Genomic DNA, 21453 nt, shown 5'->3' with positions numbered 1-21453 from the left:
GAACTGGATATGGAACAACTGATTGGTTCAAAATTGGGAAAGGAGTACGACAAGGCTGTATATTGTCTCCCTGCTTATTTAACATATGCAGAATTCATCATGTGAAAGGCTAGACTGGAATTAAGATTGCCGGAAGAAATATCAACAACCTTATATATGCAGATGACACAACCTTAATGGCAGAAAGTGAGGAGGAAACCTTTTAATGAGGGTGAAAGAGGAGAGCGCAAAATATCGTCTGAAGCTCAACATCAAAAAAACTAAGATCATGGCCACTGGTCCCATCACTTCTTGGCAAATAGAAGGGGAAGAAATGGAGGCAGTAAGAGATTTTACTTTCTTGGGTTCCATGATCACTATAGATGGTGACAGCAGTCACAAAATTAAAAGACGTCTGCTTCTTGGGAGAAAAGCAATGACAAACCTAGACAGCATCTTAAAAAGCAAAGACATCACCTTGTTGACAAAGGTCCGTATAGTTAAAACTATGGTTTTCCCAGTAGTGATGTATGGAAGTGAGAGCTGGACCATAAAGAAGGCTGATCACCGAAGAACTGATGCTTTTGAATTCTGGTGCTGGAGGAGACTCTTGAGAGTCCCATGGACTGCAAGAAGATCAAACGTATCCATTCTTAAGGAAATTAGCCCTGAGTGCTCACTGGAAGGACAGATCCTGAAGCTGAGGCTCCAGTACTTTGTTTGGTTTTTTTCAATATTTATTTAGATTTTCAAAGATTATATATACACACAAACAAAACACAGACAAAAAACAAATACAATTTCAATCCCTTATTTTCTTATACCTTAGTTCGCTGACCTCCTCCTACCTCCCCTTTCCGTATTCCAATTTCCAATTATCTATTCAGCAAGTCCTCTCCCTTAATTTCATTTAGTTTTTGCCCTTTCTTTTCTTTTAACTTAAACATTACTGCTGAAAACCATTTGACTTTTAAACTTCTAAATTTGTATTTTGATAACCTTATTTTCATTTAATATAATTCCTTTTTTATAAGAAAAAAAAACCAACTTTACATTATCCAAACTTAAACATCAATCTTATACATCGGTTCCTATTCTTGAAGCATTTCCCCCCCCCCTAAGGTCGACCAAAATTCCCTTCCACGGATTTCCCAATTTACATACCAATAACCAACAAAATCGAAATGAAATATATTGTAATTATAAACCCTTTGGATTCCCAAATTCCACCCCCCCTTTCCCGGTTTCAGCCCCCAATAGTATCCATCAGTCTTAATCTACTATCAGCCTGGAGATCTCACGTCCGAGGCACTTAATTGTCTCTCAATTCCTTTCTGCCGGTCTTTTTGATAGTCCTTGATATTAACCACCAAATCTTGAAAAGGTTCCGGCCCAACATAATCCATGTTTTTTCCAGCTAGGCCTCCATACTTAAGGATAAAGCTTATGGGGTGTTCCATTTCTTGTTTCTTGCTCCTTTCAAATCCAAAAGTCCCCAAAGCTCTAACCTCCACAATCACATTTGTAATCCTTAGGTCTTCTGATCTCCACAAAAGAAGATCTCTCCATTTCTCGATCTCCAATTCAGGCCAAGCTTTCCACATCAGATTTTTATTTTCCTTTATTGCCGTCATGTCAGGCCTCAAGATAGAACTCACCTTTATCATCTGGAAAATTCCAGCTCCTCCTTCCTTTTCTTCAGGGGCGACAAATGTCTCCCTCTCCTTATTTTCAAAGCTCTCCAATTCTTCTACTTGCCCAATTGAATAGGCTCCATGTTTCAAGTCCTTATCTGATTCCGGAAAATTATTTACTGTTGAGCGCCGAGTTGAAACAATTGTAGCCAAAACATCAAATTGGCCTTGTAACTTTCCCAAGAGAACAAATGCTCTGTCCAGTTCAGCCTGGATTTTCCCTCCTCCAGCCATTCCTGTAATGTCACTGAGTCCCTCTAGGGGGATTTTAGTTCATTGATGTTCTTTTCGGCTGGAGACCAAAAGTCCAGTTATTTTGTATCAGCCCTTCCTTATTTTCAGCAAATTGTAACAAATATAACAGGCAGAAACCACAGAAACAAAGTTCTCTTTTTCCAACTTGACAGCTAACTTGACAGCTGTCAAGCTCTTCAATATTTCCTCAACAGGCTCTCTCACGGGACGTTCCCGGGCCCCGGGGGGGGGGGTATAATTTCAGCTTTCCAATTTAACTTTTATCCTCCAGTAAAAATTCTTGTAATATCAAGCCGTGAAATTAAAGTCTTTTACAAACACAAACAGGAAAATTTCAACCTTATTTAGCAGGTCCTTTGCTTTAAATTGTCTACAGTGAGGGGGGGGGACTTCCTTTTTACACCCTTCCCTGCTCGTTCCTGATTCATACAGATTTTCCCTTTAGAGCCCAAATTTCCATGCTACTCACGGGTTGTTTTTCTAGAGTCCGATTGATCAAAAGAAGAAGTCAGCACTCTCCGGCCATGGCACCGCGGCTTCACTCCACAGGAGAAGCAGTCGACTCACAGCACCGCGCCGCTCACCCCATCCCCCGTTCCGGAGCCTTTAAAAAGGCTCTTTCGTGGGTCAGGGGGGCGCGAATGGTGCCCGCCAAGTCACCAAGTTCACAGGCTCCTCTGCCTGTGATTTTTAAGGGTCCCCGCGTCGCCGCAGCGGAAAGACCCTGTTCCTATGGAGCCAATTCCCTCCGGAGCTCGGAGGGAGTCCAGCATTAGCTGTTCGCGCTAACCCGGAAGTCCTCAGTACTTTGGCCACCTCATGAGAAGAGAAGACTCTCTGGAAAAGACCCTGATGTTGGAAAAGACCCTGATGTTGGGAAAGATGGAGGGTACAAGGAGAAGGGGACGACAGAGGACGAGATGGTTGGATGGTGTTCTTGAAGCTACGAACATGAGTTTGACCAAACTGCGGGAGGCAGTGGAAGACAGGAGTGCCTGGCGTGCTCTGGTCCAGGGGGTCATGAAGAGCCGGACACGACTAAACTACAACAGCTTGGTTTGGTGACGTCTGCTTCTAGGCTCTCTGGGCTAGCCTCTTGTTCCCTCTTCCAAGCTCTAGCCTTGCGAGGAACAGCACAGATCATGTAAGGATATGGTTGCACAGCTAACCCTCCTCTCACAGCGTTTGTGTTGATCTCCCGCACACCATCAGGCAGCCGTAACGTGAACGCTTGCAGCAGGTTAGTGAAGAAGAGGAAAATCTCCATCCTCGCCAGATTCTCCCCAAGACAGAGACGCTTCCCTAAGGAAGGAGATACTACCCACTGTAATAACTGGACAGCTTAGGGTGACCAACAACATAAGGTTTTCCAAGAGATTTCGCCCATGTTGTGTTGACGTCTCTAGTCCAGGTATTGGGATACCTCAGGCCTAAGGTATGTGGCCCTTAAGACCTCTCTACCTGGCCCTTGGCGCTCCACCCAGATCCCATGCCCTCCTGAGTCGCACCATTCAACAACCCTTCTTGGGTGTTTTTGCCTGGATTTGGGGATACAGAGGGAGTGTGCGTAGAAAACCGTCACAAGGCAACATCTGTATTCGCTGCCCTGCCCACATTTGTATCTTGCCCAAAAGGAAATGTGGTCCTTGGTTTGAAAAAATGTAGCCCCACCCTTCCTTGCTCTAGCCCAGTGTTTCCCAACATTGGGTCTCCAGCTGCCTTTGGACTACAACTCCCATCATCCCCAGCTAGCAGGACCAGTGGTCAGGGATGATGGGAATTGTAGTCCAAAGACAGCTGGAGACCCAAGGTTGGGAAACTCTGCTCTAGAACCAGCCATTACATTGCTCTTTGCACTGAATGGCAAGTCACATTTACCTATTGAAAATGGAATGAAAGCGTCTCTGACGAAGAAGTTCCCTTCTTTATCCAGGAAGTGGTTTGGGTTGAACTGGTGAGGGGTCTCCCACTCTTCAGGGTCATATAGTGCAGATGCTATATCAGGAATAATTACTGTATCCTGCAAAGAGAGACACAAACTGCCTGAGTTTAACCTGGCCTTCGGACCGCTGTATAATGCTGCTTTTGGTACCTTGCGTTGCCAGATAAACAGAAAGGGAGGAGAGCTCTGGTAGGCTGGGACGGCTGGTAGACATACATGGAAGGAATCCTGTAATTCTTCCAAGGCTCAGATTTTGATCCAAGCCAGTGAAGAATCCAGCTCTCATTTAATATGGGCATCTGTGACTCCTGAAATTCTTCCCTGAGCCCAGCTCAGGAAAACATTATAGGAGTGCAGGAAGTCAGACTAGTGCACAATTTCTTTCATTATGATTGTTTTGTATGCCTTTAATTGGTATTTTAGGTGGGCTTTGTTATCATTGTACTCAGTGCTGTTTTTCTAGAAAAAGAGGTGAAGGAACTCACCATGAATACCTCCCTTGTTCTCTTACAATGGCGATGGCACCCACCTGAGGGGTGCCAGAACTGATTTCCAGTGAGTTCTGGCTGGAAAAAAAAGCCCTGATTGTACTTTGTATTATGATGTATTTGTTAGCAGCCTTGGGATTCATTTGTGAGGAAGTGTGGAGTATAAATAAACCAGGGAGACTTGATCTGCTGGGCACATGCTGCCCATTATCTAGAAGACTCTCATCGGTGTAGCTATTGACAGGATGTGCACTAAATTTTAATTTTGTTGTGGGGGGGGAGTTCTGTACCTTTTTCATGGGAAAACCAAAAATAGTTGCATCCTTTGCACATTGCCTGAAATTTCCAACCAAGAGAACGTATTTGTAGCGCTGGATTTCATGAATGACAGCATTGGTGTAGGGCAGGTTCATCCGATCCTCATAGGAGATGCGTTGGGAACGTGTCACGGCAGCATCAATCTCGGCCTGAACTTTCTCTGTGGAATCATGTTCACATTTAGAACCAAAGCAATCTTACTATGATGACTGCGCAGCTCTAGAAACCCTACGGCACCATCAGTCCATAAAGACATTTGTAATTGAGGTGGAAATGAATTCCTAAGGATACGGGTGGGGATGAAATTTTGCTTGATTTGCATTAAAATTCCCATTTCGCCCCTTTCAAAACAAGACAAGTACCAAAACACAACTACTCTTCAAAATGTGCACTTCTCCAAATCATTTGATTTGACCTAATTTAATAATAAAAGTGATTCCCGAATCACAGAGGGTTGGAAGAGAGACCCCTTGGGTCCCTCCCATCTCTGCAATTCTAGCATTCTATTATTTGCATCCCACATTTGCAACAACAGTATTGAGTGCAAAGTGTCTCACAATTAACAACAGCATTAAAAATTAACAAACATTACAATCTCTATAATCATATAAAAAACACAACAGTGTATAAATAAGGCGAACAAACAAACAAAAACAAATTCATCAAACAATTAATGCATTCCAACACAAGCTCAGAGTGATTCAAAGTATCAGAAATGGCCGCTGAGCAGCAGCCCTGAAAGTCATGCAATTCCCCAATAGAAAATGTGTACAGAAATATGTGTATTAGGGAAAGGTGTGCCTGGCGTAGTTAAAATAACAGGGGAAAATGCTTTATATTATCTAGATATTGCAAAAGTATCTATATTAGGCAAACACTGCATACAAAAATGTGGTTTTGGGGGAAGAAATACGCACTTAAAATGCTGACAGATTTTCATGAGGACTAAGAGCGTGGGGCAGGGAGTGGAATTTGCAAACTGGTGAAGAAATAAAGAGATCTGAAGACTGGAAAAAAGAGGAAAACCGTGTATATTTCTCCGAATATACACATTTTGACAGTAATACAATATGGTGACCATGGACACCATATTGAGTTCCAAATCACGGGGTCAGAAAGACATATTGAAAACTGGTGGTGCCATCAGGACAGGACTTTATACCAGAAGATACAATGAGTTGCCCTAGTTGTTACATGTTGATGTGGGTGTACAGAAATGCTTAGGAACTTTTCAAACCAACAATGAATATGTGGGTTTTCTCTCTCACACACCACATTAAAAAAACTGTACTTGATTTGGGCCATGGCCCTCTTCCGCTTTTCCGGTGCCCAGCTTCCGCACAAACTCCCTCTGGACCGAAACATTTCAAGAGTATTGACATCCCGGCTCTCACCTTGGATGTCTGGATAAGCCACCATGAAGAGCAGAGCCCAGCACAAAGTGGACGAACCAGTATCTGTCCCGGCTGTGAAGAGGTCGTAAATGACATGAACCAAGTTGGCTTCGTCAAAGGTTGATTCGGGGTCATCCTTCTTCTGTTGTTGACAATGAATATATTGATTTATTGCACGGATATCCCATCTTTGTTCTCCAAGCAGCTCAAGGGGTGCGGTGTACATGGGTCTCCCCCACCCTCATTTAATCCCCACAACACCCCTTTGAGGTAGGGTAGGCTGTGAGGGGCAGTGGCTGGGCCATGGTCACTGGGGTGAGCTGAGTGGGGATTCGAATCCTGGTCTCCCAGGTAGTAGTCCAACACTAGACAAATTCATTGTTTTATTCCTTTTGTAAACTGCTTTGAGGTTTTTTTTGTTTTCTCTCTCTTTTTTAAACTATCAAGCAGTATATAAATTGTATGAAATAAATAAACCCACAAGCTGATGCAGAAACGTGGCAAACTGGACTTGAGGCTAAGAAAGAAGAAGAGAAAACCAAAACTGGCAGACTCATACATCCACGCCCATCAACCTACAGAGAATGGTGTTCCTTCAGGGCCTCTGAAGAGCAAATTGTCCCCATTCCAACAGCCACTTACTTTATTTATTTCATCCAGATAGAAGTCAATGAAATCCCACGGTTCATCTGTTTCCCTCTTCTCCTTGTGCCTTCTGATCTCACTCCTTCCAAATGAATGGATATGCTCCAAGCATGAGAAGGCCTTCTGGTGGGGTCCTGGGAGGTGGCGCATCAGCCACGGAAACAGTTCGTACAACTGGAAGGGGAGAGAGAGAACGTAAGGAGAGTCCTGGATCTTGATCAGGCCAATGGCCCGTCCAGTCCAGCGTCCTCATCCTGTTCTCACAGTGGCCAACCAGATGCCTCAATGGGCATCTTTTTATTCAAGGAGCTCAAGGCAGTGGACATGGTTCCCTCCTCATTTACCGTATTTTTTGCACTATAAGATGCACCCGACCATAAGACACACCTAGTTTTTAGAGGAGGAAAACAAGAAAAAATATATTCTGAATCGAATGTTGTTGAAGACGAAGGAGGAGGGAGGATCAGACTAAGGCATCACAACAAGAGGTGCTTCACAGCTCTCCCTCTTGCTCTGCTGGCTTCAGTGAAAGCAGTGCAAAGCCTCTTCAGCAAAGCGGGAGGAATGCTCCTGCTTTGCTGAAGAGGCTTTGCGCAGCTATTCCTGAAGCCAACACAGCAAGAGGGAGAGCTGCGCAGCGCCTCCTGGTCTGCTGGCTTCCCAGCAAAGCAGGATGAAAAATGGAAGAGCCTCCGTAAGTGCTCCCTTCTGTTCCTCCTCCCGCTTCTCTGGGAAGCCAGCAGAACAAGAGCTTTTCCTCTGCTGGCTTCAGCGATAGCTGCGCAGCTTGCATTTGCTCCATAAGACGCACACACATTTCCCCTTACTTTTTAGGAGGAAAAAAGTGTGTCTTATAGAGCGAAAAATACGGTAATCCCTACAATAGCGCCTGTGACATAGGTTAGGCTGAGAGGCAGTGACTGGCCCTTGGTCACCCAAGGAGCTCCATGGCCCAGTGGGGATTTGAACCTAGGTCTCCCCGGTCTTAGTCTGACACTCTAAGCACAGCTCCACATTGGCTCAGGTGTCCCACTGCTCATGTCTCTTCATTGGATTGCTGACACCAAGTAGGCCTGAGGTGTCCCATCAAGCTTTCACAAATGGAATCAACTTTTCGCCAACACATTCTCCCTGGTGGCTGGTACCTCCCTCAAACGGAAGAAGGATCAGGCCAGGCAAGAGGTGGCATGAAAGCGCCTTGCAAAACTGGTAAGATTGTGTGTGTGGTGTGCGCGCACACACACACACATATGCATATACAAATACTCAGAGACTAATAATAATAATAATATTTATACCCTGTCCATCTGTCTGGATTCCCCCAGCCATTCTGGGTGGCTCCCAACAGAATAAAAGCAGAATAAAACATCAAACATTAAAAACTTCCGTAAACAGGGCTGCCTACAGATGTCTTCTAAAAGTCAGATAGTTGCTTAGTGCCTTGACATCTTATGGGAGGGCATTCCACAGGGCAGGTGACACCACCAAGAAGGCCCTCTGCCTGGTTTCCTGTAACCTCACATCTTGCAGTGTGGGAACCGCCAGAAGGCCCTCAGCGCTGGACCTCAGTGTCCAGGCTGAACGATGGGGGTGGAGACGTTCCTTCGGGTATAAATACACACTAGGGACTGCTAGTCAAAATGACATTTTGTCTTGCAATAATATAATATAGCAAAATAGCAAAGTCGCTCACCAAATGAAATGTGGAGAGGAAAAAATGTGCTTCGTACTCAATGCATTCTATCAGCTTCTGATACTCTTTGTCTTCAATGTCGAAAGGGTGTCCAAAAATTACGTTGGAGATCACACTACAGAAGGCATGGAAGAGGGGGGTTCTAGGGTCTACAGATTCGCCTAGAAAAATACAGGTGTCCTCTGTCACAATGAACACTCTGAGCAGTGTTGAATGTGTGTTGGAAAGGTCACATACAGTTTGTCTGCATAATCGTTCAGCTCCTGCTCCCTTCTAAGGGAAACTTGTTTACCATATTGCTCCTTTAGGCCTTCTGATCACAGGGGGAAAGGAATCCACCCCAAGGGGCCAACTTTGACAAGTGGGCAGGGCAACCTACCTGCCAATCACCTGACATCATTGTGGCACCAAGTGGACACACAGCAGATAGAAACAGGCTACATCTCTCCCCCCCCCCCGTGAACTGATTATTTGCTTCTCCATGCAGCCATTCCTGGGCCTTTATTCTGATCCAGCAAAACTGTTCGCATTCCCCTGTTAACACCAGTCCTCATGGATGCATAGCCTGATGCAGCCTTCAAACTGGTTCCTTCCAGATGTTTTGTACAACAATACTCATAAGCCCATGTCAGTGTAGACAAGAGCTGTTGGGCAGTGGAGCAGACTCCCTGGGAATCTGGTAGACTCTCCTTCACCAGAGGTTTTTACGCAGTGGTTGGATGCAGCTGGAGTCAGCAATAACTCACACGGCTCCAGCAAAGTTAACTCTTTATTCAAAAAAAACACAGACAGCTCAGGAGGCCAGGCCTAGCACAGCAACGCTTCCTGGTAGGATTTGCCGCTATGAGGTAGTTTCAAGGACTAAAAGTCCCCCGTTTCCCACAGCTCCCTAAGTCTCTTCCTTCTCCGGTTCCTTCCCAAGCAATCTGAGGCTTCATCATCTTGCCTGTCTTCACTCATCCCTCTTCATGTTCTGGGAGACCAGCGGGGAGGGGAGCTGGTCACAGCAGGAAGGAGAGTCCTCCTGACTTCTGCAGCAGCCAGCCTCATCTCTGCCTATTGCCCTCTCTCTTCGCCAGCCTCTGCTTCTGCTTCTGCCTCTGCTTCTGGATAGCTCTCTGCCTCAGCCTCTTCCTGATCACTAAACCCTGTTGCCTCTTCTGCTTCTGACACCTTCTCTTCCCAGTCTTCTCCCTCTGACCACTCATCACCATCCCACCACCACTCCCTGGGCTCTGAGCCTTCTTCCCTTGGGAGTTCCCCAGCTGGTGCCTCCCATCAGTCCTCCGCATCCCACCAGTCCATGACAGATGGCCATACGTCAAGGATTCTTTGGCTGTGATTCCTGCATTGCAGGGGGCTGGACTAGATGACCCTTGAGATCCCTTACAAGTCTATGATTCTATGAATGATGCGCATTGCAGTCCAAAATCTAAATCCTTCGAAGACAAAGGTCCTCTAGCTGGGTTAGGATGATACGGGAATGAAGGACCAAATCCCTTCTCTTGCAGGGAGCCCAATTAGTGCCATTGCCTTCCGTTAAGAGTTTGGGTATAATCCTTGATGCCTCCCTTTCCATGGAGGCACAAGTTACAGCAACAGCCAAGGCGACATTTTTCCACCTTTGCCACATTAAGCCGTTGGTCCCTTACCTTTCCCGCCCCGACCTGGCCACAGTGATCCATGCAATAGTCACCTCCAGGCTTGACTACTGTAATTCTCTCTACGCGGGGCTGCCCTTGAAGCTGTCCCAGAAACTCCAGAGGGTGCAGAATGCTGCAGCGAGGCTCCTCACAAGGTCTTTGCCATGGGAGCATATTCACTCTTCCAGCTGCACTGGCTCCCGGTGGAGTACAGGGTCAGATTTAAGGTGATGGTTTTGACCTTTAAAGCCCTTCACAGCCTAGGACCCTCATACCTACGGGACTGCCTCTCCTGGTATGCCCCATGGAGGACCTTAAGGTCCATAAATAGCAACACCCTAGAGGTCCTGGGCCCTAAGAAACCCAGATTAGCCTCGACCAGAGCCAGGGCCTTCTCAACACTGGCTCCAGCCTGGTGGAACGCTCTGCCTCATGAGACTAGGGCCCTGCAGGATCTGATTTCTTTCCGCAGGGCCTGTAAGACAGAGTTGTTCTACCTGGCCTTTGGCTTGGAATCAATTTGATTCCTTCCCCCTCTTTCTTTTTTCCTGTCTCCTCCTGTGATGAGGCTGCATTTTAATGTTTTAATGTGGTATTTTAATCCTGTTTTTTAAGTTGTATTTCAATCAACTTGTTTTTATTATTGGTTGTTAGCTGCCCTGAGCCTGGTCTTGGCTGAGGAGGGCAGGGTATAAATAAAATTTATTATTATTAATACATCTGGAGGTCACCTATTGTTGGAAAAAAGCAGCAATACTGACACCTGGTTGGTGGTGACTGATCTGGTTCATTCCTGGGGTTAGGAAAAGTGCCTTAGAATCAATGATATTCCTGACCTCTCTTGCTTGCGAAGAACTCCACCATGTGGCCAGCCTCCTCTTGCACACAGAACTCCATGCTTCTTCTTCCAAGGCCCAGCGATCGGAGCACAGATATCCCAAAACGCCGCTGCTCCTTCCAGGTGTGGCCACTTGAAAACAGGATACCTAAGGGCAGCAAGATATTATTGTTCAGAAATGAATTTTGCAAGCCAACCATCTGTATAAGACATGGCCAAGAGACAGCCACTCGACTGCTGTGCTTTATTCCAATGCACCGTACGCACCCTCTCTGCTGCCACCTGCTGGAGTTCCCTCTTGCAACGCACCCCCAGCTCTGAAATTCTAAGTCTACGAGAACCCTGCTCATTGGTTGTACCCCTGAACTGACTGTGAGTAAGGCCTAAGGGCACAAACTTCCTTTGGAATAGGTGGATATTGGGAGAAGGTGGGACATTGCATCTGGAGCGGCACAACCTGACACCTTCATCTGCCCCAGCTGCAACAAAACATGTTTCTCCCACATCGGTCTCTACGGCCACAGCAGGCGCTGCAGCCTTCCAACAGCTTGACCTCACCCACAAGGCTCACTCCTCCATTGTTTCTCGAGATAGACAGATGGCAGCACTGCTCCCTGTAAGTTTACTAATATGCCGGTTTTCTGCAACAAGCTGTGTCAAAAGTGGCTTGCAGCAAACATTCAAAACGCCGAAATACAAATATACGAAATACAGAGCATGTCAGTAAATTCAAAAATGACAAAAGCCAACAATTTAACAAACACAAAATAAATTCTTTTTTTTTTTAAATCAAGGTTTAAGCACATAAATACAAAGCAAAACAAAGGTTAACTAACAATAAAGTTTCTGATTCTCTTTCCCCCCCTCCTGTTTTATTAAATTTGCTTAGTAACATAACATTATTATATATATTCTATAAAACAAAGAATACAGAACAAAATTCATTCATACTACAATGCCTAACTACATAAGATTAATCTATATGGTTTCTGAAAAAAAGGCTTACATAACAAAATCAATTCAAAATACCATCCGATTTACTCCCCCCCTCCCTCCCCACTCCAGCCCCCCCTGCCCCCGGTCAGGCCTTCCTTCTTCATATCTTTATCCATGATAAAGTTTCTGATTCTCATGTAGTATATTGTAAGTGGACCCACTATTGCTATTGAATGAACACCATTACTTGCACATATTTTCTTTAGGAATTGTTATCATCATCATCATCATACCCCTCTTATCTGGCTGGGTTTCCTAGCCCCTCTGGACAGCTTCCAGCATGTATAAAAATGTAATAAAATGTCAAACATTAAAAAAACTGCCTTCAGATGTCCTCTAAAAGTTGTACAGTTCTTTATCTCCTTGGCATCTGATGGGTGGATGTTCCACAGGGAGCTGTGTATCATGGGAAGACTGCTACCCAGATATCCAAATGGGAGTCCCAGGTGTCCTGGGTGGGGGCTTGACCCAGAACATAATAGAAGAATAATTTCTTAGACCAGTAGTTCCCAAAGTTGGAACACTAAGAGGCTAGAGGGCGGCAGCTGTGCACTGAAGGTGTAAATGACTACCAGGCTTTGAGAAGCTGGCATCACTGGATCAATTTCATTGAATCAATTAAACTAGTTTTAATTGAATCATAGAATCATAGAATCATAGAATCATAGAGTTGGAAGAGACCACAAGGGCCATCGAGTCCAACCCCCTGCCAAGCAGGAAACACCATCAGAGCACTCCTGACATATGGTTGTCAAGCCTCTGCTTAAAGACCTCCAAAGTAGGAGACTCCACCACACTCCTTGGCAGCAAATTCCACTGTCGAACAGCTCTTACTGTCAGGAAGTTCTTCCTAATGTTTAGGTGGAATCTTCTTTCTTGTAGTTTGGATCCATTGCTCCGTGTCCGCTTCTCCGGAGCAGCAGAAAACAACCTTTCTCCCTCTTCTATGTGACATCCTTTTATATATTTGAACATGGCTATCATATCACCCCTTAACCTCCTCTTCTCCAGGCTAAACATGCCCAGCTCCCTTAAAATTGAATTTTATTGTGTTCATATCTTTCTTATTGGGTTACGGAAAGCACTGTTCTGAGACTCCAATACTTTGGCCATCTCATGAGAAGAGAAGACTCCCTGGAAAAGACCCTGATGTTGGGAAAGATGGAGGGCACAAGGAGAAGGGGACAACAGAGGACGAGATGGTTGGACAGTGTTCTTGAAGCTACTAATGAGAGTTTGACCAAACTGCGGGAGGCAGTGGAAGACAGGAGTGCCTGGCGTGCTCTGGTCCAGGGGGTCACGAAGAGTCAGACACGACTAAAAGACTAAACAACAACAACAACAACATTGAGGTGGGGGCAGTGGGAATGATTTTATGGGTTACACTTACCCTTTGCTTTCATTGTGTCTCTGACAAAGGGCGTTACTACACGACATGAGGTTTCTTCCGAGTAGTTGCTGAGCACTTGCTTCACCAAACGAAAGCCATTCACAACAATCATTGGCTTGTGCCCAACCCAGATGGTGAAGACCTTCCCGTAAACCTTGGACAGCTGTGTCATTTTAAAATTGAAAAGGCATATATGAGAACAAGAGAGGCATTCGTGGTGAGTTCCTGCACTTCTTTTTGTAGAAAAATAGCACCAGGGACACTAGTCGTCTATATTATTTATATGTACTGTCCACCAAAATGTGATTCATCATTTCTCCCCTATTCTGTTGTATTGTTTTCTACACTATGTGCAGAATTCAGTATTTTAAACAATAAAATTAAAAAGCATAACTGTATGAGCATAATTAGTGCAGGGCATTGGGTTCAAATAAACATAGCCAACCACCTGCAATGTGTCCCTTCCAGTTGTGCACAGCTGAAAACTTTCTCTGCAACATGACCCAACTAACCCCACGCTTTAGAAAAGTCCATGACTGGTGTGATTTGAGAAACAGGAGCACTTAAAGCAACAAATTGGGTTTGCAGCATGCTACTTTGCATTGCGGGACGCGGTTGGCGCTGTGGTCTAAACCACAGAGCCTAGGACTTGCCGATCAGAAGGTCGGCGGTTTGAATCCCCGCGACGGTTGCTCGGTCCCTGCTCCTGCCCACCTAGCAGTTCGAAAGCACATCAAAGTGCAAGTAGATAAGTAGATACCGCTCCTGTGGGAAGATAAACGGCGTTTGCGTGCGCGGCTCTGGTTTGCCAGAAGTGGCTTAGTCATGCTGGCCACATGACCCGGAAGCTGTATACCAGTTCCCTCGGCCAATAAAGTGAGATGAGCGCCGTACCTTTACCTTTACATTGCTCTGCATGATTCACTTTGATGACCTGTGCTCAGGACCAACTCCATGAAATTCCACAGCCAAATTGCAACAAAGGGTAATTACATCTTTGTTGCAGTGTCATCCAGTTCTTTCCTCTTTCCGAAAATTTCCTCTTTTCCAACATTTCCAAACTCCTGGGATAAGCTGATAGTTTTTATTTTATTTAAATTTATTTTATTTATTTTCTATAACACCCTTTATCTGAGGATCACAGAGCACTTTACAATAGGAAAAAATAAAAACACATAACATAGCAAACAAAAACAATACCCCTCCCCTCTTTTAAAGGTTATTTAATTATCCAAATCATACAGCATACTGTTAGAATGGGGGATGAAAGATGAAGAGGTAAAATCAGTCATGATCAAATGGGCACAAGATATAGGTCATAATATTATGATGGAAGATTGCGAAAGGTTATGGGAAATTGATTTTAAATTTACAGATTGTTCTTTGTTGAAAGAAAATTATATGAAGATGATGTTTAGATGGTATATGACACCAGTGCAACTAGGAAAAATGTATAAAACTAGCTCAAATATGTGTTGGAAGTGTAAGAAAAGGAGGGGACATTTTACCATACGTGGTGGGATTGTAATAAATTAAAAAATTAGAAACTGAAACAGACAGATTGACCCATTCCCTACTATTTATTTGGTGGAGGGAGGGCAGAATTATAATATGCCTTGGAACATGAGTTGGAGTGCACATGCCAGGCCACAGGAGCCAACTCCTAAGGGTAGAGGTCCCTTCAGCCTCCCCAATAAAATATTTGAGGGGGCCAGGTCCTCCCCCCCCCAGTTGATGGACACTGCCATTTAAATGATGTGCGTCTTGTGATTGATTATGCGGGACGTGGCTTACCTGGGCCCCCTCAATGTTTTACTCAAGTTGGCACCCCTGTGTCAGGCAGAGTGGAGAGGGAGAGAGAGAGGAGGGGAGGTGTTGGAAGGCACAGCAATAATCAGTTTGCCTTGTGCCCCATAAGTCAGCCTGTGGCCTTCAGGGGTGGTGAAGGGCCCCACCTCACATGCCACCAGTAGCCTCCAGGAAACTGGGTCGGTGTCTGGAGCAACAAAATGAGGCCCTTCCTCTGTGACCCAGATGCTGGAAGGTCCTGCTGCTATACCCTCATATTAGGAAACAACCCTTAATATGCAAAAAAGGGTACCTTGGAGAGGGTGTCTTGATGCCATCCAGAGCCAAAGCACCACAGGGTCCCCAGGAGAGGTAGCGGAAGTGGTCCAGGTGGGAAGTGGCGCCTTGCCCACTGCAGCTTCAAGAACTGCAGACTCAGGAGAGACGCCGCCAGAACTGCAAGGCAGCTGCTGATCTCCATTGCCACCTTAGCTTTAAGCCTCAGCTCTGCTCTGGGATGTCTGAGGCGGGCTGGGTTGTTTTTCATATTCTTCCTGCAGAGAAGGCGTTACAGCTTTGCCTCCAGCATTTGTATATTTGTCAATAGTGACTATTACCAAACCTAAAAGGTGTTTCAGACAAGGACTTCATGTGCCGGTAGATCAAGTACATTGCAGGAACATTTCAGGAACAGGTCCAAGCGCTGATGATGAAAAGAAGGAGGACAGAAACATTACTGAATAATGACAAAGCAGATATAATACTTTGACAGCAAACGCATCAGACAAAAGAGGTGGTTAATGAACTCAAACTGAGAGGTTTAAATAATTATGAGAACGCATATGGTATGTCAAAATCCAGAGGGGTAGCAACTACAGTGGAACCTCGAGTTGCGTATGTAATCTGTCCCGGAGGCACGTCCGCAACTTGAAGTGTTCTTGAAGTGAACTTTCCTGCAAATGTTGAGCTGGCATAGATAGCGCGAAGGGGGATGCGCTGGAACGAATTCAAGCCAGCCGTGATGGCGAGAGCAGCCTCGGAGGGCCCACCTGATGCCCTGGTTATCCAGCTGGGGGAGAACGACCTAGCATACCGCAAAGCTATAGACTTGAGATGGAACATTTTTGACGATTTTGCTGATCTGATGGCGGCTTATCCAGACATTACCATCTTGTGGTCCTCGTTGCTCGAGAGGAGGACATGGAGGGATAGAATCATAGAATCATAGAATCGTAGAGTTGGAAGAGACCACAAGGGCCATCGAGTCCAACCCCCTGCCAAGCAGGAAACACCATCAGAGCACTCCTGACATATGGTTGTCAAGCCTCTGCTTAAAGACCTCCAAAGTAGGAGACTCCACCACACTCCTTGGCAGCAAATTCCACTGTCAAACAGCTCTTACTGTCAGGAAGTTCTTCCTAATGTTTAGGTGGAATCTTCTTTCTTGTAGTTTGGATCCATTGCTCCGTGTCCGCTTCTCTGGAACAGCAGAAAACAACCTTTCTCCCTCCTCTATGTGACATCCTTTTATATATTTGAACATGGCTATCATATCACCCCTTAACCTCCTCTTCTCCAGGCTAAACAAGCCCAGCTCCCTTAGCCGTTCCTCATAAGGCATCATTTCCAGGCCTTTGACCATTTTGGTTGCCCTCCTCTGGACACGTTCCAGTTTGTCAGTGTCCTTCTTGAATTGTGGTGCCCAGAACTGGACACAGTTCTCCAGGTGAGGTCTGACCAGAGCAGAATACAGTGGCACTATTACTTCCCTTGATCTAGATGCTATACTCCTATTGATGCAGCCCAGAATTGCATTGGCTTTTTTAGCTGCCGCGTCACACTGTTGGCTCATGTCAAGTTTGTGGTCAACCAAGACTCCTAGATCCTTTTCACATGTACTGCTCTCAAGCCAGGTGTCACCCATCTTGTATTTGTGCCTCTCATTTTTTTTGCCCAAGTGCAATACTTTACATTTCTCCCTGTTAAAATTCATCTTGTTTGTTTTGGCCCAGTTCTCTAATCTGTCAAGGTCGTTTTGAAGTGTGATCCTGTCCTCTGGGGTGTTAGCCACCCCTCCCAGTTTGGTGTCATCTGCAAATTTGATCAGGATGCCCTTGAGTCCATCATCCAAGTCGTTGATAAAGATGTTGAATAAGACCAGGCCCAAGACAGAACCCTGTGGCACCCCACTAGTCACTCTTCTCCAGGATGAAGAGGAACCATTGATGAGCACCCTTTGGGTTCGGTCAGTCAGCCAGTTACAAATCCACTGAGTGGTAGCATAGTCAAGACCGCATTTTACCAGCTTCTTTACAAGAATATCATGGGGCACCTTGTCAAATCCCTTGCTGAAATCAAGGTAGGCTACATCCACTGCATTCCCTTCATCTACCAGGCTTGTAATTCTGTCAAAAAACGAGATCAGGTTAGTCTGACATGACTTATTTTTCAGAAATCCATGCTGACTATTGGTGATCACAGCATTCCTTTCTAGGTGCTCACAGACTGTTTGCTTAATGATCCGCTCCAGAATCTTCCCTGGTATTGATGTCAGACTGACTGGGTGGTAATTATTTGGGTCCTCTCTTTTCCCCTTTTTGAAAATAGGGACAACATTTGCCCTCCTCCAGTCTGCTGGGACTTCGCCTGTTCTCCAGGAATTCTCAAAGATGACTGCCAGTGGTTCTGAGATCACATCTGCCAGTTCTTTTAATACTCTTGGATGCAGTTCATCTGGCCCTGGAGACTTGAATACATCTAAACTAGCCAAGTATTCTTGTACTATCTCCTTAGTTATTCTGGGCTGTGTTTCCTTTGCTGAATCATTTGCTCCAAATTCTTCAGGTCGGGCATTGTTTTCTTTATCGGAGAAGACTGAGGCAAAGAAGGCATTGAGGAGTTCAGCCCTTTCTGTGTCCCCTGTTTGCATTTCACCATCTTCTCCTCTGAGTGACCCCACTGTTTCTTTGTTCTTCCTTTTGCTACGAACATACCCATAAAAGCCTTTTTTGTTGCTTTTAACCTCTCTAGCCAGCCTGAGTTCATTCTGTGCTTTAGCTTTTCTGACTTTGTATCTACATGTGCTGGCTATTTGTTTGAATTCCTCTTTGGTGGTTTCCCCCCTTTTCCATTTTTTGTACACATCCTTTTTTAATCTTAACTCAGTTAAAAGTTCTTTAGATAGCCACCCTGGCTTCTTTAAGCACCTTCCATGTTTCTGTCTCATTGGTATTGCCTGACGTTGTGCTTTTACTATCTCCCTCTTAACAAACTCCCAGCCATCATGAACTCCCTTTCCTTTTAATATTACTGTCCATGGGATCTCACCCAGCACTTCTCTAAGTTTTATGAAGTTGGCTTTCTTAAAGTCAAGAAATTGAGTCCTAGTATGCCTGGCTGCTCCTTTCCGCTGTATAGTAAACTTCAGAAGAGCATGATCACTCGCGCCTAATGATCCTTCCACTTCTACCCCACTAACCAGGTCATCAACATTGGTTAGGACCAGATCTAAAATGGCTGTTCCTCTTGTTGCTTCCCCCACTTTCTGGACAATTAAGTTGTCTGCAAGGCCAGTGAGGAATCTGTTTGACCTTATGCTCTTGGCTGAGTTTGACTTCCAACAAATATCCGGGTAATTGAAGTCCCCCATTACTATTATCTCCCTTCCTTTTGCATGCTTGGCCATCTGTTCCAGGAAGGCATCATCTATGTCTTCCGTTTGGCTTGGGGATCTATAGTAAACTCCCACAATGAGATCTCTGTTATTCTTCTCTCCCTTAATTTTGACCCAAATGCTCTCACTTTGGCTTTGAGGTTCTAAATCTTGGATCTCTTCACAGGTATACACATCCCTGACATATAACGCCACTCCTCCTCCTTTCTTGTCTGGTCTGTTTCTCTGAAATAGATTGTATCCCCCCATTATTACATTCCAATCGTGGGACTTATCCCACCAGGTTTCAGTGATGCCTATTATGTCATATTTAGTTTGCTGTACCAAGAGCTCAAGCTCATCTTGTTTATTTCCCATGCTTTGCACATTAGTGTACAGACATTGAAGTCCATTAGTTTGAGCCCGGTTGGAATCGATAAAGCAAGAAAGGTCTTGGAGCGGGCTGTGGCACGTAGAGTGGTGGCTCTGGGTTGGTGCGTCATAGGCCACCCAGGCATCCAGTACAGCAACGAAGCCCTCTACAGATTGGATGGCGTGCATCTGTCAGATGCTGGAAATGATATCTGGTTGGGGGACATCATAGCAGGGATTAGGAGTTGGTTACAGGTTTGAAAGTACTGGCGGCAAGCTTTGCTCGATTGGCGGTCAGGCATTGGCAGGGGTAATTGTTATGCAAATGAGGGGGCGAAGGAAGCGCCATCACCTTCCCCCAACGAAAAGGATAGTCCGGTAGAGGACTCCGGGGGGCCTTGCCTTGTCCGAAACCTAGGGAGGTAAGGGCCTCCGTGGGATCCTTAAACAGTACTTAAACAGGACTCCCACGGCTTGTGGATAACCCTTCTCCATGCCGGGTAGTCGATAGGAGCCAATGCCTAAGGCCAATACCTTTCAATTCCTGTAATCAATAAAGTTGTGGCCTTTTATGCCCATTAACCTTAAATAATGTGTCCGGTGTCTTCATTTCACATGGGGGGAGGGGATTTGCCACACAACGCATATGGTATGTCAAAATCCAGAGAGAGAGCAACTACAGTGGAACCTCGAGTTGCGGGTGTAATCTCTCCCGGAGGCACGTCTGCAACTTGAAGTGTTCGCATCCAGAAGTGCTGTGTCTGCGCATGCGCTTCTGCGCAAGCGGTGAAACCCAGAAGTAACCAGTCTGGTAAATTCTGACACAACTTGAAAAGACGTTACCTGAAGTCGACGCAACATGAGGTATGACTGTATAATTTCAAAGAGATGTGGATTTAGATTATTAAAGATAACAATATTATTATTATTATTATTAAGAAGAAGAAGAAGAAGAAGAATTTATACCCCGCCATCTGGCTGGGCTTCCCCAGCCACTCTGGGCGGCTTCCCAAAAAATATTAAAATACTGTAATACATCAAACATTAAAAGCTTCCCTAAACAGGGCTGCCTTCAGATGTCTTCTAAAAGTCTGGTAGTTGTTGTTCTCTTTGACATCTGGTGGGAGGAGGTTCCACAGGGAGGGCGCCACTACCGAGAAGGCCCTCTGCCTGGTTCAATATTATACAATGATGATAATGATGATGATGGTGATGATGATTTATACCCCACCCACCTGGTTGGGTTTCCCCAGAAAAACAACTTTACATTATAAAAATAAGGTGGGTTCTAAAAATATACACATCTCACGTATCAAAAACTAGGGTAAAGAGGTGGGAGGGAGTTCTACAACTTAGGGGCCACTACAAATAATGCCTATCCTGGGCTGCCACCACCCCAAGCTTCTGAGGGCGGTGGAACAACCCATTTTTGTGGTTAGTAAACCCAGTTTTGTACTTTGTATACACCAGGTGGCAGCTTGCCTTCTTCAATATTCATCGAGTAAATTATTTGCTCCTTCTTGCTACTCCTTCTATTTTCAAAAGGACTATTTCCAGAAGGAAATAGAAAATTGTGAAGAAGATTTTATGTGTAGGCTAGTATAGGACACCTGTGGTGACCTCATTACGGCCAGCTTGATCAGTTATTTAGTTTCTTATCTGATCCATAGGAGCAGGTCAGGTCATCCGTAACATCAACAGCTTTTCCATCAACAGGAAATGAACGAGTTTAAAACCACAGTGGCTATGCGTTCATTTTCTGTTTATAGTGTGCCTGCAACCCTTAGAATCTTGTAGCGCTCACAGAGACTGGGGTGGCATATAACAGCTCATCCTTTATCAAATAATACACTCACAGCTCAGAACATAGATCTGACCAAATAGTTTATTCAGCTAATCCCTTGCCGTCTCTGAAACACACAGGAGAACAGCAAGAAATCGGTCCCGGATATTTGTGCACAAGCAATGAATGAGGAACAATGAATATTTGCTAGACTGGTGGTAACTCATTAATAATAATAATAATAATAATAATAATAATAATAATAATAATAATTTATTAATACCCTACCCATCTGGCTGAGTTTCCCCAGCCACTCTGGGCGGCTCCCAATCAAGTATTAAAAACAATACAGCATTAAATATTAAAAACTTCCCAGAATAGGGCTGCCTTCAGATGTCTTTTAAAGATAGGATAGCTACTTATTTCCTTCACATCTGAAGGGAGGGTGTTCCACAGGGTGGGCGCCACTACCGAGAAGGCCCTCTGTCTGGTTCCCTGTAACCTTACTTCTCACAATGAGGGAACCGCCAGAAGGCCCTCGGCGCTGGATCTCAGTGTCCGGGCTGAACGATGGGGGTGGAGA

The 21453-nt window shown here is 45.1% G+C and overlaps 1 protein-coding gene across 1 annotated transcript; it reads right to left on the bottom strand.

Moving 5' to 3' along the window:
• Positions 1–2802: 2802 nt before the first annotated feature.
• Positions 2803–15594, bottom strand: LOC309533140 (cytochrome P450 2J5-like). The gene is made up of 9 exons (XM_082224320.1): positions 15377–15594; positions 13276–13438; positions 10888–11037; positions 8409–8569; positions 6713–6889; positions 6071–6212; positions 4649–4836; positions 3807–3948; positions 2803–3230 (listed from the first exon to the last, which is right to left on the bottom strand). Exons 1-9 carry the CDS (start codon positions 15542–15544, stop codon positions 2947–2949), a joined length of 1575 nt encoding a protein of 524 aa, XP_082080446.1. The 5' UTR covers positions 15545–15594; the 3' UTR covers positions 2803–2946.
• Positions 15595–21453: the final 5859 nt, after the last annotated feature.

Source organism: Podarcis vaucheri, assembly GCF_965113315.1.
Source record: "Podarcis vaucheri genome assembly, chromosome: 5".
NCBI lineage: Eukaryota > Metazoa > Chordata > Lepidosauria > Squamata > Lacertidae > Podarcis > Podarcis vaucheri.
This window is presented reverse-complemented; position numbering and strand designations above follow the sequence as displayed.